The sequence below is a fragment of the Elephantulus edwardii genome, unplaced genomic scaffold, assembly GCF_000299155.1.
Source record: "Elephantulus edwardii isolate Elephantulus edwardi_28Jun2011 unplaced genomic scaffold, EleEdw1.0 scaffold00326, whole genome shotgun sequence".
Lineage (NCBI taxonomy): Eukaryota > Metazoa > Chordata > Mammalia > Macroscelidea > Macroscelididae > Elephantulus > Elephantulus edwardii.
In genome coordinates, this window is record NW_006400076.1 from 1605886 (window position 1) to 1630044 (window position 24159).

Genomic DNA, 24159 nt, shown 5'->3' on the forward strand with positions numbered 1-24159 from the left:
CCTACTCTACCATCCACCAGGATACCCATCCACTTCTACCCCCTCCCTTCACATCTATCTCTCTTTGACCAGCCCTCCATCTAATAACTTATATATGAGGCTTCCATGGCTTCTGTGATTCCAAACACATCAGCTGATGGTAGTTCCTTATGTTGGAATCAATGTCTCTGAAGTTTAGTCGTAATGTTTCCTGACTAAAGGTGATGCATCCTGTAGAACTGGTGTGTAGATAGGCTTTTCTTGGAACGAATGTTGCGTGGTTTTTGCTTCTTCGATTACCTGGGGAGTTGGGAGGGGTCTGAGTCTGACCTCTAAGCTGTCCAGCCTTCAGCTAGTCAGATGCTTAGCCCCTCCTCTGAGTGGCCTGCTGGAACGAATGTCGCGTGGTTTTTGCTTCTTCGACCCCCCCCTCCCCCACTGGATAAGAGTTTAAAAAAATTTATGGGTATACACTTCTGAATTTTATTGTGACCATGGAAAATTAATTACTGAATAAGTGAAAGTGATCACTCTTCTTTTTTATCGTTTTTAATTGTTATTAACTTTAATGACAATGTACAGAGATTTTGGATTGCCATTCATTCATTGTTGCACTTTTCCCCCTGCCCACCCCTCCCCTCCAGTTTGTCCTTCTCTTTGAAAAGTAAAAAAAAAATTCTTTAATTGTTTTACAATTCCTCATCCCAAGTCCACTCCACTATGCAGCCTTCATTCTGTACTCCTGTCATGACAATAATACCTAATCACATATACCTTTTAAATAGTTCTCTCTCTCATCTGTTTCACTCTTCTAAGTGGCAGGAATTAGATTTTTAATTTGTTGTTGTTAGGTAATGTTGAGTGTGACCCTTAGCAACTGTTTGAACAACAGATCTGAACCCTGTCCTGTCCACTACTATCCTCACACTTCCTTACATGTTAGAGCCCATTGCAGTTGTTGTTTTGGTGTCTACTTGGTTGAGGGTCTTCCTCCTTCATTGACCTTTCCAAGCATCATTCCCACTCCAAAGAGTAGTCTCTCTTTAGTAACATGACTGAAGTATGTGAGGTAAATATTTATCTTCTTTGCCTCCAAGGAGCACTCTGGCTACACTATCTCCAGACATGCTTGTTTGCTCTTTTGGCTGTCCATGGATGTTCAGTGCTCTTCTCCAACACCACAGTTCAAAGGCATCAATTCTTCTTCTACCATACTTATTCATTGGTCAGCTCTCAGCATAACAAGTGATCAGAAAGACCATGACCTGAATCACACACACTGGTCCTCAAACCTCAAATACAGAGTAAATAAGTATGAAGACAGACTACAACCCTGACATTATTGTTCCTCAATAATTTGAAAAGGTCCCTAACTGCAGACGTTCTCAGTGCAATATATCTCCTAATTTCCCAACTGCTGGTATCAAGAGTATTGATTGTGGATCCAAGCAAGATCAAGTTGTTCAATTTTGCCTTCATATATCGTATAGGTCCAGTGGTAAGAATTTTTGTTTTCTTGATGTTGAGATGCAATCATATTGAATGCTCTATTCTTTGATCTCTGCAACAAGTACTTCAAGTTCTCCTCATTTCCACTAAGCATGATTGTGTCATCTGCATAGTGCAGGTTATTGATGAGGCTTCCTCTGATCCTGATGCATCATGCCTCTTCATAGAATCCAGCTTCTCAAATAATTTTCTCAGCATACAGAATGAATGTTGTTGTTTTTATTATGTGCCATAGAGGTGCTTGCGACTCATAGCTACCCTATGTACAACAGCCCTAAACCCTGCTCTATCCTGTGCCAGTCTCATTGTCTCCGACACACCCATCTCAATTACCCCAGTCACTGAATCCACCTCAGAGAGGGCCTTCCCTTCCTGTGCTGTATTTCCACCCTCCCAAGCATGAGGTTCCTCTCCAAGGCAGGTCCCTCCTTGTAACATGTCGAAGGTATGTCAGACGAAGCCTCAGAATCCTTACCTCCAAGGAGCAGCGCAGTTTAACCCTCTCCAGGATGGACCTGTTTGTTTTCTTAGCAGTCAAATGGAGTGAATAGGTACGAAGAAAGAATACAACCCTGACACACTGCCTTCTTAATTTTAAACCATGTCATTAATACTGCATGCAAGGAAGATTCTGCTGAAGATTATCCAAACATGACTGGAACAGCACATCAACAGAGAACTGCCAGAAGTGCAGGCTGGATTTAGAAGGGGTAATGGTGCTAGGGATATTGTAGCTAATGTTAGATGGATCTTGGCCGAAAGCAGGGAATACCAAAGGAATGTCTATGTGTGTTTCATTGATTATGCAAAGGTGTTTGACTGTGTGGATCACAACAAACTGTTGCTAACTCTATGGGAATGGGAATCTCAGAGAATACTTGGTCATGCTAATGCGAAACCTATACTAGGACCAGGAGGCAGTTGTCAGAACAGAGCAAGGAAACACTGCATGGTTCAAAATTGGGAAGGGTGTATGCCAGAGATGTGTCCTATCCCCATAACTTTTCAATCTATATGCAGAACAGATTATGCGGGAGGCTGGGCTCTATGAGGAGAAATGCGGCATCAGGATTGGTGGAAGATTCATCAACAATCTGTGTTACACAGATTACACAATGCTCCTTGCTGAAACTGAGGAGGACCTGAAGTGCTTGCTTCAGAAAGTCAAGGACATATGGATTGAGGCTAAATATCAAGAAGACAAAGATTCCATTACTAGGCGAATTGACAGTATCATGATGGATGGTGAAGAGATTGAGACTGTTAACAAATTTACTTTGCTTGGTTCCATAGTCAACACTCTTGGCACCAGCAGCCAGGAAATCAAAAGACATATTGTGAGGGGAAAGTCTGCTGTTAGAGAACTCTCCAAAGTAATGAAGAGCAATGATGTCACTCTGGAGACTAAGGTGCACTTGATACATTCCATCGTCTTTTCAATCACTTGCTATACATCAGAGAGCTGGACAATGACTAGGATGATAGACGGGGAATTGATGCCTTTGAGCTATGGTGTTGGAGAAGAGTTTTAAATGTACCATGGACTGCTAAGAAAGTGAACACATTCATCCTAGAGAAGATTAAGCCAGGCTGTTCCTTGTAGGCAAGGATTCTGAAGCTTTGTCTGATATACTTTGGACATGTTGCAAGGAGGGACCAGCCCTTGGAGAAGGACGTCATGGTTGGGAGGCTAGAGGGACAGCACAGGAGAGGAAGAACCTCTGTGAGGTGGATAGATACAGTGACTGGGGTAGTCAGGGTAGGTGTGTTGGAGACAGTGAGACTGGCACAGGACAGAGCAGGGTTTAGGGCTGTTGTACATAGGGTCGTTATGAGTTGCAGGCAACTCGATGGCATTTAACAACAACAAAAATATTCCTTTGCTCTTTATACACAAATGTTTCTAGGTATAGGTTTAACATGAGCACAATCAAGTGCTCTGCAATTTCCATTCTTTGCAATGTTAGCCATGACTTGTTATGATCTACACAGTCAAATGCCTTTGTATAGTCAAGAAAGCATAGACACTTTTTTGTGTTCTTTACTTTTAGCAGAAATCCAATTGACATCAGCAATGATATTCCTGTTGCCAAGGTGTCTCCTAAATCCTGCTGGAATTTCTGGCAGTTCCCTATCTATGTGTTCTCCTAGCCATTTTTTAATAATCTTCCAATATGCTGTTATAAAAAATTTTTTAAAAATTACAGATAAATTTGTGATGTTTCACCATATTTTCACGTTAAACTCTCTGAAGAGAGAGATGGAAGAAAATGCAAACAGCCTTATTATAGGCAAGTGTGGTGAAACTTCATCTCACATTGTTGAACATGTTGTTAGGAGGGCATAGTCCTTGGGAAAAGATATTATGCTTGGAAAGGTGGAGAGCCAGCGGAAGAGAGGAAGACCATCAACAATGTGGATTGACACAGTGACTATTTACAGTGGGCTGAAATATATCTGAGATCGTGACGCTAGCACAAGATAGAGCAGGGTTAAGATTCATCCTTCATAGGGTTACTATGAGTCTTAGCCGACTCAATGGCACCTAACAATAATAACTTATATACTGCTTTGACCTGCATCTTTACTCAAAAATAAAGCTAAAAGAAGGGAGCTCCGGTGGCCTAGTGGCAAAGAAGCTGCACTGCAATCCCAAAGGCGCAAATCCACCAGAGGCTCTGCAGGAGAAGGAGGGGCAATCTCTTCCAGTGCCAGTCCGATCCAATTCAATGGTACACAACAAGAAAAGAAATAAAAGGAAAAAGTGCAATGAAGTAAACAAAATATTAAAACAAGCTAAAAGAGGATCTTCTTGTTGTTGTGTGCTGTCGTGTTGGAACTGATCCATAGCTGACCTTCCAGGAGGTTTCCAGAGGCAGTAAACTGCATGGGGTGGGGTGGGGGAAGATTGACCATCCTTCTCCTGTGGAGCTGCTAGTGGATTCAAACTGTGTGTCTTTGGGATTTCAGCACAGCTTACCTCTAAGCCCAAATCTGACATAAAAGGGCAAAATTCAAGGCTACAGACAATGCATAGGTGGCTTATGCTTTTCAAGCTTAGTTTCTCTCTAGTTTAGCTATCAATGATATAACATGTTTTTTTTAACAGTTCTTGTATTTTTGTGATATATTATTTATAAGGAACAAAGAGTAGTAATCCCTGCCCAAGCATCTTTAGGAGCAAAAGCTGTCTAGAATATGGAAAAAAAATAAGACATGGGTACTACTTAGAAACAGTATTTCCATTGTCAGAAACACATTAGCCTCTTTCTTGACATCCCAAGAGCACTATCTTGGCTTTTCCTTAAAGTCAAATATATAGCTCTATAGCCTTCTCTATTTTTCTGTCTTTTTCTTTTGAAAGAAATTAATTTGTTTCACTAAGATTTACAGTTCAAAAGAATTGCAGAAATGTCCACGAATACACTGAACATTTAAGAAAATTATTGTTCTGCATCATCTGTATGTATACTCTGAGCAGGAAAATATGTACCATCATTAATAATCAGGTAAAAGTGTAACTTGTGCTCTCTAATGAAATCCATTAAATTACTACACTGACAGGTTATGTAATGCATTTCAACATGAGGCTAATCCTCCAGTGGATTTCAACATTCTCTGATGTTATCTGATGATTGGTGAAGGCAGAATCATGCCTGACACAAATATCATTACTTGCAGGCAGGTGCAAAGACTAGAGCTAAATAATAAAAAAGAAAAACACCTGGGAAATAAAATTACGGCCATTCATGTAACCAAAGGCAGTTGCTGCTTAGGACAGAATAGAATACCGATAAGAACTCACACTGCCAACCCAAAGGCATGCTATTTGAATCTACTAGTTGCTCTGTTAGAGAAAGACGGGAACTCTACTACCTCTGGAAACCTGCTGGAGGGTTCTGACTCAAGGGCTCATAACAAGAAAACACAGAGGCTATCCAAGCTGTTACTTCACAAAAGCAGGCAGCCACTGCTTTCTCTTGAGGAGCAGCTGGTGGGTTTGAACTTCCAACTTTTCGGTTAACACCTGAGCAGTTAACCAGTACACCAACAAGGCTGCTTATTCAAAGAATAGGAATCCTTAAAAGGCCCAGCAGTGACCCGATGACTGCCAGAGTCTGTCATACTAAACAGAAATTATGTTTCCTTAGATGAACCAGACAGCCCTGTACTTTGCAGTGGGGAGGAATAATTTATCTGCAGTGGATTTCTTGCTTAATCGCAAGGCCAGGGCGGATGTTGCTGAGAAGGTAAGCTCAGCTTCCTTGTGTAGAAATGGTTGGCAGGTGGGCAATGTGGGTTTTATGGCTAAGACAGGGATAGCTAAACACATCAGCTGGCTTTTCTTCTCTACACATGTGCACACATGCAATTTTCCTTTTAGAATGGTCTTTTGAATACACATATATGCAAAGAACCCTGGTGGCACAGTAGATAAGTGCTTGGCTCATTACAGTTGGTTTTTAGTCCAAATCCACCATCCATTCCAGAAAACAATTACGTGTGGCAGTCTGCGTTTGTAAAGATTTACAGCTTCAGAAATCCTATGAGCCATTCTCCTCTGTCTTTTAAGGTCACTATGAGTCACAGTCAACTCAGTGGTGATGGTTTGGCGTATATGCTTTTATACTTAATGACTAAACTGTTTACTCCTTACTCACAGCACTTATTGACTTATTATTTTTTTATTTTTTATAGTATTTTTTTATTTTTATAGTATTGCTCTTCAGACCAATAGTATGGATTCATCACCTAGTTGTCTAAAGTATAATCTGTGAAGTGGAAGATAGGCTACCCTGTGAACTCTAATAGTAAATAAGTCTGGTTAAGTACATGCCATGTGCTAGGAACTTAGGTAGCTCTGGTGGCTTAGAGGCAAGGAATCGTACTGCCAAAGCAGCTGCTCTGTGGGAGAAAGACGTACAAATCTCCTCCCGTGCAATTTAATGCCTCTGAAAACCTGATTGTACACAACAACCACAAAAACAATTGGGCATTAGTCTTCAGGCTTTGATATTTAGCCCACCCAGTCTTTGATGATATTATTATTATTATTAATTGTTATATTTTATAGACAAGAAACTTGAGACAGAGGCTAAAAGTTGGGCTAAATGTTGGGACTTCCCAGCATCTGGCACCATGACCCATGGGTGGTGGAGGGACACAGATGCAAATGTAACCATGTCCAAGAACCATCCCATGCACAATACCCCCAAATGGCACAGAAAAGGCAGCGTTGAACAATCACAACCACAACTATAGGAATCTCTTAAGGGTTAGACCTCAAATTCCCAAGGAACATGCTCTTTGCTAGGAAACAGAAAACAAGGGTAGACCCAAAATTTTAAAAAAAAAAAAGCCAAGAGATGTTAACCACATCTTGCCTACATTGCTCTTTCCAAGTTTGAGACATGCACTTGGGCTTGTTTTGCCAAGGCTTTCCTGGCCAAATCCAAAGCCAGGGCTTAAAGTAAGGCTGAAGCACAAGGTAAGTCTTCAAATCAAACTCTAGATCTAAGTCAGGCTCCTAAAGGTGACCAGGTCCCCACAAAAACGCTGTAGTAGAGTTCTCCATCCGAGGACAGAATGAAACCTTTCTGTTTTCTAAATTCTCATTATACGACACAGTGGTTAAGTTCTCTAAGAAGAAGTAGGGTCTGGATTTGAACCTAGCTTATTTGATTCTGGAGTCCATGTGTGGTACAAATGATAAAGTGCCCCACTACTCACCAAGAAGGTTGGAGGTTCTAATCAACCCAAAGTTACCTGGAAAGAAAGACCTGGTTTTGTACTTCTAAAAAAAGCCCTTGTTGTTATTACATTCAAGTTGTAGCCAACTCATAACTGACTGTCCAGTGGGTTTTCAAAGGCTGTAAATCGCACTGGAAGAGATTGTCTTTCTCCTGAAGAGGTGATAGATTCAAACCATTAGCCTTAGGTTTAGCGATCCCTACCACTAAGCCCTCAGAGCTCCCTAAATTGACAACCTATGGAGTACTTTCAGAATTGTACTTGGAAACACATGGGGTCATTCTGAGTCAGAATTGACTAATGGGCAGCTGGTTTGTTGTTTGGTTTGTCTGATTCCAGATACTGAGCTGTTTGTTGACCATGAATCAGCACAACTATTTGTCTGGCTAGCGACCAAAACATCTCTGAAGATTTTCCACCTGCTTTTCCCATCTTCACGTAATATTTTAACATGGCACAAAGAAACATTTGGACTGCAGAGATCCAACACCAATATGAATCATATGGCGGCTCTTGATTCTTAATTAATCCAGTGGATCATAGCTTTTAAATTTAGTCAAGTGGCTCAGAAGAGTCTCACAGAGCTAGTTTGTTTTTCTTTCTGGACTGTGATAATATGGAGAATAATATTTAGCTTTGCTTTATCTTTGTTTTTCATCCTGGGCTTAGTAAATGTTTGGTAGATGAATGAAATGTGAGCATCTCAAGTCAATTGTACTTTTGTTTCATCCGAACCTAGGTTTTATCTGGAGTTACACATTTGACAATACACATTTGACAATGATGAGTTTCTCAGCATGTCATCAGTAGTATACATCCTCATTTGTATTTTTTATTTTATTTTTTGGCTATAGTATTGGTGGGAAAATAGATTGATCTAACAGAATCCAATGACATCAATAGTTTCAATACCATCTGACAACAAATTTGACAGTCAAAGTAAAAACTTTGACTTTGCTATTCATGTCTTTCCCGTATGATCCAGGAACCAAACAAATATCTGGACAGTGTTCTACCCTGTAGTCTAGTTCTCAAAACTTTTGTTAGTCTCTCTAGGGTCATATCACATATACTTATATTTGAGAAGCTGGACTCTATGAAGAAGAATGTGGCATCAAGATTGGAGGAAACTCATAATAACCTGTTATGCAAATGATACAACATTGCTTGCAGAAAATGATGACATGAAACACTGAAGAATATAAAAGATTACAACCTCCAAATGAATTACCTCTCAACATCAAAAAGACAAAAATCCTCACTACTAAATGTGCAACAATGAATGAATAGAAATCCAAGTTCTTTACGAACTTACAATAGAATCTCAATTAAAAAAATCCTCACTACCAGGCAGATAGGCAGCATCGTGATAGACAGAAGAAAGATTAAAATTGTCAGGATTTAATTTTATTTGGATCCACAATCAACACCTCTGGTAGCAGCAGTTAAAAGATTTCTTTTTCTTTCTATTTTTTTTTTTTGCTCTTGTTATATGGAAATAAAATGTTTTAGTTTTTTAAAAAAAAATTGAAAGATGTGTCAGGCTGAGCAAATCTGCTGTCCTGCACATCTTTAAAAATCTTAAGAGCAAAGTGTCAGTTTAAAGACCGAGAAGGACTTGATCCAAGCCATGAGTTTTTCAATTGCTTCTTATGCATGTTAGATTGGACAATGAATAAGCCTGACAAAGAACTGATAAGTTTGAATTGTGATGCGGGGAAGAGCATCGAATATGCCAAGGGCTGCCAAAAGCACAAACAAATCTGTCTTAGAGGAGGTGCAATCAGAGTGTTTCTTAGAGGCAAAGATGGTGAAACTTCATCTCCCATATGTTTGGCATGTTTTCAGGAGGAGCCTGTTCTTGGGGAAAGGCACAGTGGTGGGAAAGTAGAGGCTCAGTGAACAGAAGTAAGTCCATCAACAAGATGGACTGACACCGTGTCCACAGCAGTGGACTTGAGCATGACAGAGATTGTGAGGATGCCCCAAGATAGGGCAAGTTTCCAGTATGTTGTTCATAGGGTCACTATGAGTTGTTGTGAACTTATGGCCACCTAATAACATTATCCATTGCCTAGTTCGACTAACATCTTTTCTTTTCTTTTAAAGAACTGATTTAAAGCTAAAGAAAGTCAAATACACAAGAATAAAAATTTGACCTTAAGTCTATCCCATTTGTATTTTAAAACCATCTCAGGAACAGGTTTGAGACCTTGAGAACTAATGAACAAAGACCAAATAACCTGTTAGAGGATATCAAGAATATTATCCATGAAGGATGCAAAAGGTCTTTACAAAGAAAGAGGAGGCACAGAAGACTGAAATGCAAGTGAGAAGAGACTGATACTGCTCTAGAGCACAGAGAAACCAAAGCAAAGGGAAGAAATCAGGAGGTTAAGGAGCTGAATAGAAGATTTCAAAGGGCAGCTCTTGAACACAAAGCAAAGAATTGAAGTCAGAAAATCAAAAGGGATGAACTCACTTGGCATTTGTTAAGCTGCAAGAACTGAAGAACATATTTAAGTCTCGAATTGTCGTATTCAAGGATAGGATGAGTGGAAACATTAAAAGAAGATGGAAGGAGTACACAGATTCACTGTACCAAAAAGGACTGGCTGACACAGAAGAATTTAATGAGATAACATATGAACAAGAGGCAAATGGTGATGGAGGAAACTCAGGTGGCTCTGAAGGAATTGGCAAAAAACAAGGCCGCAGGGTGTGACACAATACTAATTGGCCTATTTCAACAAACAGATGTAGTCCTGGATGTACTCACTAGGTTGTACCAAGAAATCTGGAGGACAACAACCTGGCCAGCTGATAGGAAGAGATTCATTTTTGTTCCCATTCCAAAAAAGATGACCTGACAGAGTGTGAAAATTATCATCACATGTAAGCAAAATCTTGCTGAAAATTATCCAGAAAAGCCTGGAACAGTACATTGACAGAACTACCAGAAATACAAGCTGGATTTAGAAGACTAGAGACATTATTGTCAATATCAGCTGGGTCTTGGCTGAAAGCAGAGAGTATCAGAGGAATGTCTGTGTTTCATTGACTATGCAAAGGCATTTGACTGTGTGGATCACAACAAATTATGACTAACTTTGAGGAGACTGGGAATCCCAGAATACTTGATAGTGCTCATGTGAAACCTATCTATATCTGGGACAGGAAGCAGTTGTCCAAACAAAGTAAGGAAACACTGCATGGTTTAAAATCAAGAAAGGAGTGCATCAGATATATGTCCTATCTCCATAACTTCTTAATCTATATTCAGGAGGCTGGACTTTATGAGGAAGAATGTGGCATCAGAATTGGAAGAAGACTCCTCAATAAACTGCGTTATGCACATGACAGAACCTTGTGTGCCAAAACTGAGGAGGACCTGAAGCACTTGCTGTAGAAGGTTAGGACTATAGACTTCAATATGGACTGAAGCTCAGCATCAAGAAGACAAAGATTCTCACCACTGGGACAATAGGTAGCGTCATGACAAATGGAGAAGAGCTTGAGATTGTTAACAATTTCAGTTTGCTTGGCTCCAAAATCAACACTCTTGGCAGAAATCAAGGGATGAACTGTATCAGAGAAATCTGCTATCGGCAACCTCTCCAACGTGCTATGCCTGATTAAGGCCATGCTCTTTGCAATTACTTGCTATGCATCAAATAACTGGTAACTTTTTTAGGTTAGGAGGCTGATTCCATTAATAGGCATCTCAAAAGAATGACCTAGTAATCTAATTGAAAAATCAGTGAGTGAAAACTCTATGGAGCACAGTTCTGCTCTGACACATAGGAGGTCACCATGAGGGAGAATGGATCTAACAACAACTTTTAAAAATATTTGCAATATGACTCTTGCTAGCCTATCAGCTTGTTTTGACTTTGTCATGTGGGATTGAAATGTTGCCAGGTAGAATAGTAATTGCGTATATCTCTCTCTTCCTTGTGGAAATTGCCTCCAACAAGTTAAATATTTTTATGGTCAATTTTATTATTCACCATACATTTGCTAATAAAGTTATTACATTTTTGGCGAGACTCAGCAGATTCTTTACCTGAGTGATGATAACTCCTGACCTTGGTTTGGGAGGAAAAATCAAAGTGGCACACTATTCTTGGTTCTAACACCTATATAAACATAATGGAAGATCATTCTTCATATTAATACCTGTTTTACTTGAATTAATAATTAAGTAATATCTATGGAAGCTGAAGTCAAGAATGAAAACAAAATGGTTAATTGGACAAATTGGCTACAAACTTTCTTTTTAAAGTATTAAAAATCAAAGATGCCACTTGGACCTTCCAAGCGTCAATGTTTTCAGTAGCTTAATATGAATATAAAAAACTGGGCAATGAGTAAAGAAGCGTGAAGAAGAATTCATGCTTCTGAAGGTGGCATTGAAGAGCATTGACATACCATGGACAAATGAACATATTTGTCCTGGAAGTAAGTACAATCAGAATGCTTCTTTGAAGCAAGGGTGATGAAACTTTTTCTCATTTACTTGAAACTTACCACCAAGAAGGGCCAATTTTTGCTGAGTAGATAGTCAGCAAAAGAAAGGAAGACCTTCAGAAATAGGGATGGACATCGTGGCTGCATCAAGGGACTCAGGTGATGCAATTCACACCTCAGAGAAACCCCTTGTATTGGACGAGGGGTGTGATGTACTTAGGACATCATAGGGGATGATTACATCAGTAAATAATTGCCAGACCTTGAGAACCATGGACCAGCCAGGTTGACACAGAATTTGAAGAAACACATTTTAATCCACAACACATAGCAATGATTGTGAGGACACTGCAGGCTGAGCAGGGTTTTGTTTTGTTGTAGTAGGATTGCTACAAGTTGAAAAGGACTAGAGAGCCCCTAACAATAGTAACCTAACAATAATAACTTAAGCAATTATTTTTTGAGATCCAGCATCTTCTTTCCCTGAATGTTAAGTCCTGAATTTGACTTGAAAGTGTAAATCAGCATGGCAGATCATTGTTCTTCATTTGTAAGGAAACAACTACTCGATTCTATCACAATCAACATTTGTTGAATGTCTGTTGTAGATAAAAGTCAATGGCAACCTAAACAACATGCCTCTGGAAACTTTATGAACTTTGATAAATGACGACAGTTATAGAAAGGCTTCAGGTCTTTTGGGGAGCTCTGGTGGCCTAGTGGCAAGAAACTGCACTGCAATCCCAGAGGAACACGGTTCGAATCCACCAGATGCTCTGCCGGAGAAGGAGGCGCAATATCCTCCTGTACCAGTCAGATCTGATTTGACGGTACATGTACACAAAATTAAAAAAAAAAAAAAAGAAAGGCTTCAGGTCTTTTGTTCATAGGGTTGCTATGAGTCATGCTCGACTTGACGCCAATCAACAACAACAACTCAAAGTGTGGTCCTGGAACCAGATACATCATTATTTTGTGAGTTATATTAGAAATGCAGGATCTTGTGTCTGTCATAGACCTTTTAAATTAGAATCTGTGACTTAACAAGATCACAAGGTGATCTGCAGTGTTTGTGCTTACAATTCCATTTCCATTTTCTTTGTTGGATTAATGTTGTTTCTAAGTACTGTTGAGTCAGAAGCGATCCATAGCTGATCCTCCAATAGGGTTGTCCAACTTTCAGCTGCATAAGAAGCAATTGAAAATGTTTTGGATCAGGCACACTTTAGTCCTTCAACTGATATCCTTGCTCTTTAGAACTTTGGAAAGCTCCTTGACAGCAGTGCTTGGGAAATGCTTGTGTGAAATATAGTGTCTACTTTAGCGGCCCATAGTCTATCCAGGGAGCTAGGATAGAGACTGCAACAGATGAAGACCACCCAAGGTCTTGCATGCTAAGCATCAGATACCTGGCCGAACTGCAGAGGGTCTCCAGGTTCAAAGGGGACCACATCCCTGAGTGTTGGGAAGAGGCAGACTAGACAAATAGGGGCTCTCGGGTGGGAGTAGAAGTGTTGTCTAGAGAATAATGACAAGAATATGGTTTTAGGTGCTTCTGACCTTTAGGGAGCTCCTGGGAAGTTATCAGAAAAGTCCTTGGTGCCCAGCAGGAATGTTATAGTTTATATGTGGGCCAGCTCTGAGTGGTAATATAGTGTAATATAGGACAAAGCTCTCATGTACATCAGTATCAGTTTCTAAATATACTATTGTATGAGGTTTCTGGGAAATTTACATCTGTGAGCAGTGATTCTTTGCCTCTGAGGCTCCATGCTGAATTGGTGCTTTTTAGAGACTCAAGTTGTTTACAGCTTGAATTCCCAGTTTTTTAGATTTTTGTAATCAGTGTTTGTATTAAAAAATGCTGACTGCTTTGAAATGAGGAAGAATCACTCAGGAAAAGGAAACACAGAGTTCACAGCAAAATGTGACTGATCACCTGCCTGTCCTCTTTTTTTATCATATGTAAAACTAGCTTTAGTATGACTGAGTATGAAGTATACACATAGTATTACTATGAGAGTTTGTAGGGAAAGCTGAAATTAAGAGGTTCCAAGTTTTTGTAACACCTCAACTAGTTAGTTACTATTTCTTCTAAAGGCTATACTTCATGGTCTCTTGGGGGAAAAAAGAACGCAGAAATTCTTCAAATTGTAACTATGTGAATAGACTGAGGAGTGTGCCTGTTGAAATGTAAAGTTGTTAGTGTCTGTTCCTTCAGTTGAGTTTCTCAACAGAAATACTAACAAGAGTTTGGACCAGATAACTTTTTGTTGTGGAGACTGTTCTGTGCACTGTAGGATGTTTAGCAACATCTTCCCCGAATATCTGGTGATATTTGTGCTAATATTTGTCTTTGTTATCTAATATTGCCATATAAAAAATACTGCAAGAGGAGAGTTTTACCAAAAATTGTATTTTCTCACAGTGTAGGAAGCTAGAAGTCTGAATTTAGGATGCTGGCTGTAGGAGGACGCCTGTCTCTCTTGGCTTTGGGGGAAGGACATTCTTTTGAGCTTCTACTCCTTAGTAACATTCATGTCTCCCACCATCTCTACTTGTTTGCTTAATTTGCACCTTTTTTGTCTCAATACAGTATTGCCCTACACTAGTACTGCTTCAAAAGGGAGCTTGGGTGGCTAACTGTTACTGTTGTTTATCATCAAGTTGGAACCTACCCATTACTGTCTCTCCTATGGGTTTTGAGAGGTAATTAATCACATGGGAGGAGATTGCCTGTCTTTCTTCCATGAAGCAACTGGTAGATTTGAGCTGTGTGCCTTCGAGAATGAAGCCCAGAATTGTACTGCCTGCTCAGAGGTCCACTACTCAAATCCACCAGCTGCTTTGTGGGATAAAGAAGGGCAGTCTCCTCCAGTGTGGTCTATTGACTCTGAAAACCCATTGGAGGGTCATCTATGGGTTGCTTCTGACTCAACAGTACCCAACAACAACACTTCTTCATTAATCCAACAAATAGAATTGAAATGGAATTATAACCACAAGCATAGGTGTTGATGTTTACAATACGTATTTTTAGAGAACATAATTCAATCCATGGCAACCTCCCCAGCATGACAATAAAAAAAGAAATTCCCCAGTTGAGGAGTATCAATTTGGAGCAATTCCACAATAATACGGGATTTACCCAAATCTGAGTTATGTAGAGAATAAGTTGTATTGTTCTGTTGTTGTTATGTGGCTTCAAATCGATGGCGACCCTACGTAAAGCAGCTCTGAACCCTGCCCTGTTCTGAGCCAGCCTCACTAACTTCAACACACCAAGCCCCATTGCCCCAGTTACTGTATCAATCCATCTCATCCGGGGTCTTTCTCTCCTGTGCTGTCCATCTACCCTTCTGAGCATGATGTCCTTCTGCAAGGACTGGTTCCTCCTGGCCATGTGCTCAAAGTATGTGAAATGGAACTTCAAAATCCTAGCCTCCAAGGAGAAACTTGGTATCACCCTCTCCAAGACAGACCCATTTGTTTCTTGGCAGTCCGTGGTATGTTCAAGACTCTTACATTAATTCTATTTTGAAATCAGGCAATATACATGCTATGAAAGAAATGAAAGTGTTCTGTGGCTTTTCTTCCCTTGTTTATTTGCTCATACTGTATATACCTAGCAACTATTTTCCCAGGTTGCAAATATAGCTTACAGTTATTATTGTTGTCAGGTTGACTAAAACTCATATAGACTTTATGAACAATAGATCTGAACCTTGCTCTGTCCTGTGCCGTCCTCACCGTCTCTGTCATACCCACGCCCGTGTGGTAGTCATCTTGTTGAAGATATTCCTTTCTTTTTCTGACCCTTCTGTTCAAGCACTGTATATTTTCCCACGGACTGGCTCCTCTTGAAAACATATTCAAAACATGAGAGCCAAACTTTCACTCTCCTTGCCTCTAAGAAATCACTATGGTTGTTCTTACTCCAAAAGAAATTTGTTTCTTTTTGCAGTCTATGGGATAATTAGTACTCTTCTTCAACACCACAATTCGAAAATACCAGGGCTTCCTACATTTTCTTTATTCATTGTCCAACTTTCAGATGCAATCAAACATATGTTTTGGATCAAAACACACCTTAGTCTTTAAACTGATATCCTTGCTCTTTAGAACTTTAGAGAGGTCTCTGACAGTACATTTTCCCAATGCAACACATCTTTTGACTTATTGACTACTGCTATCATGGCTATTAATTGTGGATCCAGATAAAATGAAATAGTTGACAACTTATATATTTTATCCATCTATCATGATTCCCTCCCCCTTTAAGAAATTAATGGAAGAAGACTCATCAAAAAGCTACGTTATACAGATGACACAATCTTGCTTGTTGAAACTGAGGAGAACCTGAAACATTTATTGCAGAAGGTCAAGATTGTAGTCTTCAATGTGGATTGAAGCTCGGCATGAAGAAGACAAAGATTCTCACCACTGGGCCCACTGGCAGCACCATGATAGATGGAGAAGAGCTTGAGGTTGTTAGCAATTTCAGCTTGCTCATCTCCACAATCAACCCTCTTGGCAGTAACAGTTAGGAAATCAAAAGACAAATTGCATTGGGGAAGTCTGCTGTCAGGAACTTCTCCAAAGTAGTAAAATGCAGTGATGTCAGTCCAGAGAGTAAGGTGTGCCTGGTTCAGGCCATGGTCTTTGCAACTATTTACTATACATTAGAGAGCTGAACAATGAATAAGGATGACAGAAGAAGAATTGGTGCATCTGAATTGTTGGAGAAGACTATTGAACATACCATGGACTGCCAAGAGAACAAACAGGTCTGGTCTGTTCTGGAGAGGATGAAATCAAGTTTATCCTTGGAGGCAAAAATTTTGAAGCTCCATCTCATATACTTTCAGTATGTGGCCTGTAGGGACAAGTTTTCGGAGAAAGACATCATACTTGGAACGGTAAGGGACAGCCCAGGAGAGAAAGGCCCCAGATGAGATAGATTGACACAGTAACTGATGTGTCAGAATCAGTGATAAAGGTCCAGACTAGGGCAGGGTTCAAAGCTATTGTACATAGATTCTCTATGACTCTCAGGCAACTCGATGGCACATAACAACAACAACAACAACAATCATGATATTAGAGTGCCCTGGTAGCCTAGTGGATAAGAAGTAGTACTGTCAAGCCAAAAAGTGGAGGGTTTGAATCCAGAAGCTGCTCCATGGGAGGAAAATGGGCAATCTCTTCTTGGACAATTTACAGTCTTTGAAAATACCCTTGTGGGTTAGCTGAGTAGATTCCCATTTAACAGCACATAACATAACAACAACATCATGATATTTCCGTATGGCCCGGTGGTGAAGTTTTATTATCTTGGTGTTGAGATGTAACCTATATTGAAGGCTGTGGTTTTTTATCTTCTTCAATAAATGCTTTATGTCCTTCCCACTTTTTGCAAGCAAAGTGTGTCATCTGTGTTACCTTGATTGTTGATATATCTTCTCCTAATCCTGATGCTACATTCTTCTTTATCTAGTCCAGCTTCTCAAATTATTTGCTCAGCATTTTTCAAGCTGGAAGAACTGAAAAAAATTCAAATATGGAATTGTAATGCCTAAGGATTCTATGGGCAAAATAGCATTAAATTAATATGGAAGTAATACGCAATTAATGTACCAAGAAGAACTGGTCATCACAGTACCTTTTCAGGAAGAAGCATATATATGATCAAGAACCAATGATAAAGATAGAAGACATTTAAGCTGCACTGAAGGCATTCACAAAAAAGAAAAAAAAAGACCCCAGTAATTGATAGAATACTGGTTGTGCTTCTTCAGGAAACAGATGGCTCACCAAAATTTGTAAGACAGCTCCTTGGATAACTGATTGGAATAGATCCATATTTATTCCCATTCTTCTAAAAAGGTGATTCAACAGAATGTAGAAATTATCAAAGAATATCAATATTCCATGCAAGTAAAATATTGCTGGAGAGTATTAAGAAATGGCTAGGACAGTACCTTGACAGGAAACTGCCAGAAAGTCAAGCTGTATTCAGAACAGGCCAAGGGCTATCCTTGCTGATGTCAGATGAATCTTGGCTGAAAGCAGAAAATACAGGATATTTATTAGTGTTTTATTGCCTTAGAAACTATATGAGATATTTATGTGCTGTAAGGTAGTTATGACTTAAGATTGACTCAGTAAAAGTGGGTTTAGTTTGTGGAGGTGGGTAGATAATGGTGTGTATACACACACACACACACACACACACACACACACACACACACACACATAGTTGTTGTTGTTGTTGATTGCCTTTGAGTTGATCATGACTCATAGTGACCCTATGAACAAAAGGCCTGAAGCCCCTCGAAAACTATTGGCATTAATCAAATTTCACAGAGTTTCTGGGTGCATGTCATTTAGGAGGTGGATGACACACCAACCCCCATTCATTTCCCCAGTTACTGTATCAATCTGTCTCATCTGGGATCTCCCTCTCCTGCGCTGTCTGTCCACCCTTCCAAGTATAATGTCCTTCTCCAAAGACCGATCTCTCCTGGCCACATGCCCAAAGTAAGGGAAGCAGAGCTTCAAAATCCTAGCCTCCAAGGAAAGACTTGGTTTCACCATCTCCAAGACAAAACTATTATAGAATAATGTTATATATATAAAGGATATGTGGTGATTATGTGCTATTGCGTCAACTGTGATTATAGCAACATTACAAACAGCAGATTGGCAGCCTGCTCTATTCTATGCCATCTTCACGACCTCTGACATGCTCAAGCCCATTGTTACAGTCATTGTGTCAGTCCATCTTGTGGAGGATTTTCCTCAATTTTGTTTTCTTCCAGACATTCATTTCCTACCTTGCTCCATCTCAGAACTGAAATATTATCTTGGCTATATGACTGGAAGAGATCTATATTTGTTCTCATTCCAAAGAAGGGTGCCCCAACAGACTGTGGAAACTATAGAAACAATATGGTTGATTTCATATGCAAGCAAGATTCTACTGAAGATTACCCAAAAACAACTGGAACAGCACATCAGCAGAGAACTGCCAGAAGTTCAGGCTGGGTTTAGAAGGGGTCGTGGGACTAGGGATGTTGGTAGCTAATGTTTGATGGATCTTAGCTGAAAGCAGGGAACACCAGAAGAATGTATATCTGTGTTTCATTGACTATGCAGAGGCGTTTGACTGTGTGGATCATAACAAACCGTGGCTGACTCTCAGAAGAATGGGAATCCCAGAACACTTGATCATGCTCATGAGAAACCTATACTTGGACCAAGAGGCAGTTGTCAGAACAGAGCAAGGAAACACTGCATGGTTCAAAATTGGGAAGGGCATATTCCAGGGATGTGTCTTGTCTCCATACGTTTTCAACCTGTATGCAGAACAGATTATCTGGGAGGCTGGGCTCTATGAGGAGAAGTGTGGTGTCAGAATTGGTGGAAGATTCATCAACAATCTGCATTATGCAGATGACACAACCCTGCTTGCTGAAACTGAGGAGGACCTGAAACGCTTGCTGCAGAGGGTCAAGGACTGTAGCCTACAATATGGATTGAGGCTTAATGTCAAGAAGACAAAGATTCTCACCACTGGGCCAATTGGCAGCATCAAGATGGATGGTGAAGAGACTGAGATTGTTCACAGCTTTAGTTTGCTTGGCTCCACAGTCAACACCCTCAGCACCAGTAGCCAGGAAATTAAAAGACGTATTGCCATGGGGAAGTCTGTTGTTAGGGACTTCTCCAAAGTACTGAAGAGCAATGGTGTCTCCCTGGAGACTAAGGTGCATCTGATACATGCCATGGTCTTTGCTATCACTTGTTATGCATCAGAGGTGTCATATGAGGCTTAATGTCAACTGGACAGTGACTAAGGAGGATAGAAGGAGAATTGATGCCTTTGAGCTGTGGTGCTGGAGAAGAGTATTGATTCATCCTGGAAAGGGTAAAACAGGGCGGTTCCTTGGAAGCAAAGATTCTGAGGCTTCGTCTAACATACTTTGGACATGTTTTAAGGATGGACCGGTCCTTGGAGAGGGACATCATGTTTAGTAAGGTGGAGGGACAGTGGTGGATTGACTCAGTGACTGGGGTAATCAGGATGGGGGTGTCAGAGACAGTACGATTGGCACAGGGCAGAGCAGAGTTTAGGGCTGTTGTACATAGGGTCGCTGTGAGTCGCAAGCGACTTGACGGCACACAACAACAACAACAACAACATATAATATATATTAGCTTTTTCCTGTATTCCTTAGTTTCCCAAAATCAAGGATTAACTTGGCCTTGACTGAGGTAGTATGTTGTAGCTCATCTGAGTGTTGACTTTTCTTCTCTCTTCTCTTCTTGGAGAAGCACGGCTTAACAGTAATTCATCTGGCAGCCTGGTCTGAAAGTCTTGAGATCATGCTCATGCTAGTGAAAGCTGGTGTGGACCAGAGAGCCAAGAATCAGGTAAGCATGTGGGTCACACCTGGACATAAGCTGTTACCTCACCAGCACAGGAGTGGAGAGGCTCGGAGGATACTGAATAAGCATCTCCCTCACTCCTGGCTCTCTTCAGGAAGGAATGAATTCTCTCCACTTTGCAGCTCAGAGCAACAGCGTGCGAATCGCTGACTACCTCATTCAAGATCTGCACCTGAAGGACCTGAACCAGCCTAAGAGGTGTGTTTACAAAGGTGAGACCGGTGTCTCATATGACACCTCCTGACAATACTCCACTTCTTTCCTGTGCCTGGAGGATTTCCCAAGCAGCCAACACATACTGACCTGGCTCTATAACCACGTGCTCCACCTCCTGGGAGGTGGGAGATGCAGGGGAGAGGACCACATAGCAGAAGGGAAGGGTTGGTGTTGACAGTGACCTTGGCTCCTACATGTGAGGAGGTAGGAAGTATTGATAAAGTACTTCTATTCCTTCTCCCTCTCCACATCCTCTGACAGGGATGTGAAGCTACTCTCTCCCCTCTTCCTTTTCCTCTTCTTCTTTGACCCGTACAGTATCATAGTCCCACCTGAGAGCCTCTTCAGATTATGATGGGTTCAGAGAAATAGAAAAAAATGAGAAAAAAAGTCCACTGGGTAGTCTAGGGAGGGAAGGATCTCAATTCATTTCAATCCTGTAAGAAAACTATAGACTGAGACCAACGGATAAAACAAAGTGCCTTTTTAATGAGTTCTATGAGTTGGCGTCAAACATGTCAGCCAGCCACCACACCCCTCTGCCAGTTATTTGTACTGTGGTGACTTGTGTATTTGTCTGAAGCTGGAAGCTAGGCCACTGATATTTCAAATACCAGCAGAGTCACCCATGGTGGCAGGTTGTGGTAGAGTTTCTAAACTAAGACAGACTATTAGAAAGAGTAGCCTGGTTATCTACTTCTAAACATGCGCCACAGATCACAGCAAAATACTTACTGTCTGATATTAATGTTGAAGATGGTATCAAGACTAGGCAACACTTCTGCCTATTATCCATACAATTCCAAGAGTTTGAGTTGATTAAATGAAGGTCATGGAAAATAGTGTTAGTTAACACTGGTTAGGGCTGGTATCAGGAGTTCAGAGCCTATTAATTCATCTTGGGAGTGCCTGTCTGCATTTGTTTAAAAAGGCATTATGGAATTCATGGAATATATTTAGCAGAAAAAGTTCCTTCACCTTCCAAGAGCCACCCTCTTGGCCTAGTTTCTTATCAACAGTAAGTGATTGAGAGCAGCTGGAAGGTTACTGAATGAGATTTGTGAAATTGTTCCCTTTGGCCTGGAAAGAACTCCAAAAGCTAACATGGAATGCTTTGCTGGGAGGAGGCCTCTTGTGATAAGATGGGTTTAATTAGGCCTACGAGACTTTGGGTGGAGGATGAGAGAGAAGAAACATGCTGGCAAATGTCTTGGCGTTTCTCCTGACTCTGTCATTCCAGAAACCACTGTGACTTCTCCAGAGAATGACTAGAGGATCCTGGAGCAGGTATGGACAGAGCAGTTTAGAACTGTCAAATCCACATGTAAACTTTCACCTAATGATAAAAAATTAAGTACTAAGAAGAAAATACTGAGGTAAGGCCGATGTGGATTAGAAAGGAAGGCCTCAGAGGCCATTCATAAACTGGTAGAACATTTACAAGAATTTTGAGGTATGATGTCATGTTGGCTTCAGCTAAAGACATACTAAGGACTTTGGCTGATCCAAAGGGACTCTCTAGGAAGTTTCTGAAGCTCAAAATGTTAGAAATCTTTCTTTTCAGAGGGATAGGACTCTTGGGAGGAGAGTAGAGAAGATATACACAATTTTTGTTAAACTTGTGGCCAAATTTAACAGCCTAAAATTTAATAAGAAGTGTTGGCTACAGTCTGTAAAAAGGAAAAAAAAATTTACTGCCATCAAGTCAAATCTGATTTATTAATAGGCCTCCACCAGATTCCCAAGGGTGTAAATCTTTACAGAAGGAGATTGGCCATCCATCTTTCTCTTGAAGAGGAACTGGTAAAGTCAAATGGCATACCTTTTAACAGTACAATATGACTCACATGTACAACACTATAACCCCAGAGCTTCCTCTAATCTCGAAGAGGAATTTTAGTTCTGTGCTTCCCACACATATCAGTGCCAAGTCCTTAGCACTTTCTTACTTCATGGTGAATGTTTTTGTTCCCTCTCAACCTTCTGGTTAGTTAGGCACCTCGTGTTTCCCACCTTGTGCTATGGTTCCACTTAAATTCCTGATCCCAAGATGAGAGGATTGATGTGGTGTGTAGACAGTTACCCAAGGCACTGTGGGATTTGTATTGTGTTTTACCCAGCAACCTCTCCAAAGATGGTGATGTGCTGTTTCCTGAGAGGCTCTTGAGGATGATATCTTCAGAGTCCTCACAGGAAAGGATGGTTAGGTTTAGCTTTGACTAGCCATTTAATCACTGTTTATAACATTTTTAATTAAATTCGGTAATCTATACCCTAGAGAAGCTGAATGGCAATCCTGAGGTCACACAGTTCAAATCCACCAGCTGCTCCTCCAGGGAAGGATAGACAATCTCTCATGTGATTTACAGCCACTGAAAACCCATTAGAGGATCAGTTATGGGTCAGTTCTAACTCAATGGCACATGACAACAATAACATATCCTCCAAGGAGCCACCCGGTTTAACCCTTTCCAGGACAAATCTGTTTGTTTTCCTAGCAGTCCGTGGTATTCTCAATACTCTTCTCCAGCACCACAGCTCAAAGGCATCAATTCTCCTTCTATCCTCCTTGGTCATTATCCAACTCTCTGATGCATAACAGGTGATTGCAAAGACCATGGCCTGTATCAGACGCACCTTAGTCTCCAGAGAGACACCATTGCTCTTCAGTATTTTGGAGAGGGCCCTAACAGCAGACTTTCCCATGGAGGTAAGGATTCTGAGGCTCCGTCTAACATACTTTGGACATGTTGTGAGGAGAGACCGGTCCTTGGAGAGAGACATCATGCTTGGGAGGGTGAAGGGACAGCGCAGGAGAGGAAGGCCCTCTATGAGGTGGATTGATTCAGTGACTGGGATAATTGGGATGGGAGTGTCAGAGAAGGTGCGATTGGAGTTTAGGGCTGTTGTACATAGGGTCGCTATGAGTCATAGGCGACTCGACGGCACATAACAACAACAACAAAGAAAACATAAAAATGGATAATAATTTATAGTCAGCAATTTCAAATTCTCAGATATATTCATATGTGAAAAATTTAAATCATATTGGTTAAAGCATATTATACTAAATACACACTGAGTTAATTAAGGGACAGGAGCCCAGGGATTCTGGACTTTTCCTTTTTCACATAATAAGCAAAGAAAATTGGAATCCTGAGACACAGAAGTGTAGGAATTTGTCCAACGTCTGACTATCTTGCTTGTCAGAATACTATCCTGCTTTCCAAGTGAGGGGGGTGGGTCCTATATGACTACCCTGGAGAGAGGCCTGATTTTGTTGTTGTTGGATGTCATTGAGTAGAGTATGGCTCCTGGTAACTCTATGAACAACAGACTTAAACTCTGTCCTATCCTGTGTCATCCTCACCATCTTGAATATGTTTGGTACTGTCAACTGATTTTTAACTCATAACAAACCCAGTAGTAAACAGCTCCATTGGAGGTCTTGGGTGTTGTTTTGGTTTTTTAGTTCAGTTTTGTTATTATTATGGGTTTTTTTTGCTGTTTATTTTTGTTGTTGTTAAGTGTCTAATCATATATTGCATTTTCTGTGATGCTAAACACTGTGACACTGATGTGTAAAATGCAAAAATGGTTACCCTTGGTGGAGCTCCCTGATTAAAACAAGTTTGGAAGCAGGAGTGGCATCCATTTTCGAAATAGTTTGCATCTGGAAACTCTATGAACTTGGAGAAATGATGAAAGTTATGCAGGCGTTCAGGTCTTTCGTTCAAAGGGTCTCTATGAGTCATCTATGACTCGACGGCACTTAACAACAAC

At 40.6% G+C, this 24159-nt stretch overlaps 1 protein-coding gene across 1 annotated transcript in view; it reads left to right on the plus strand.

The window, feature by feature from the left end:
• ANKDD1B (ankyrin repeat and death domain containing 1B) overlaps positions 1 to 24159 on the plus strand; it is a 122420-nt gene that overhangs the window by 20500 nt on the left and 77761 nt on the right. Inside the window, 3 exon segments of the mRNA XM_006903786.1 lie at positions 5640 to 5738; positions 20047 to 20145; positions 20255 to 20362. Of these exon segments, the coding sequence (XP_006903848.1) occupies positions 5640 to 5738; positions 20047 to 20145; positions 20255 to 20362 (306 nt within the window).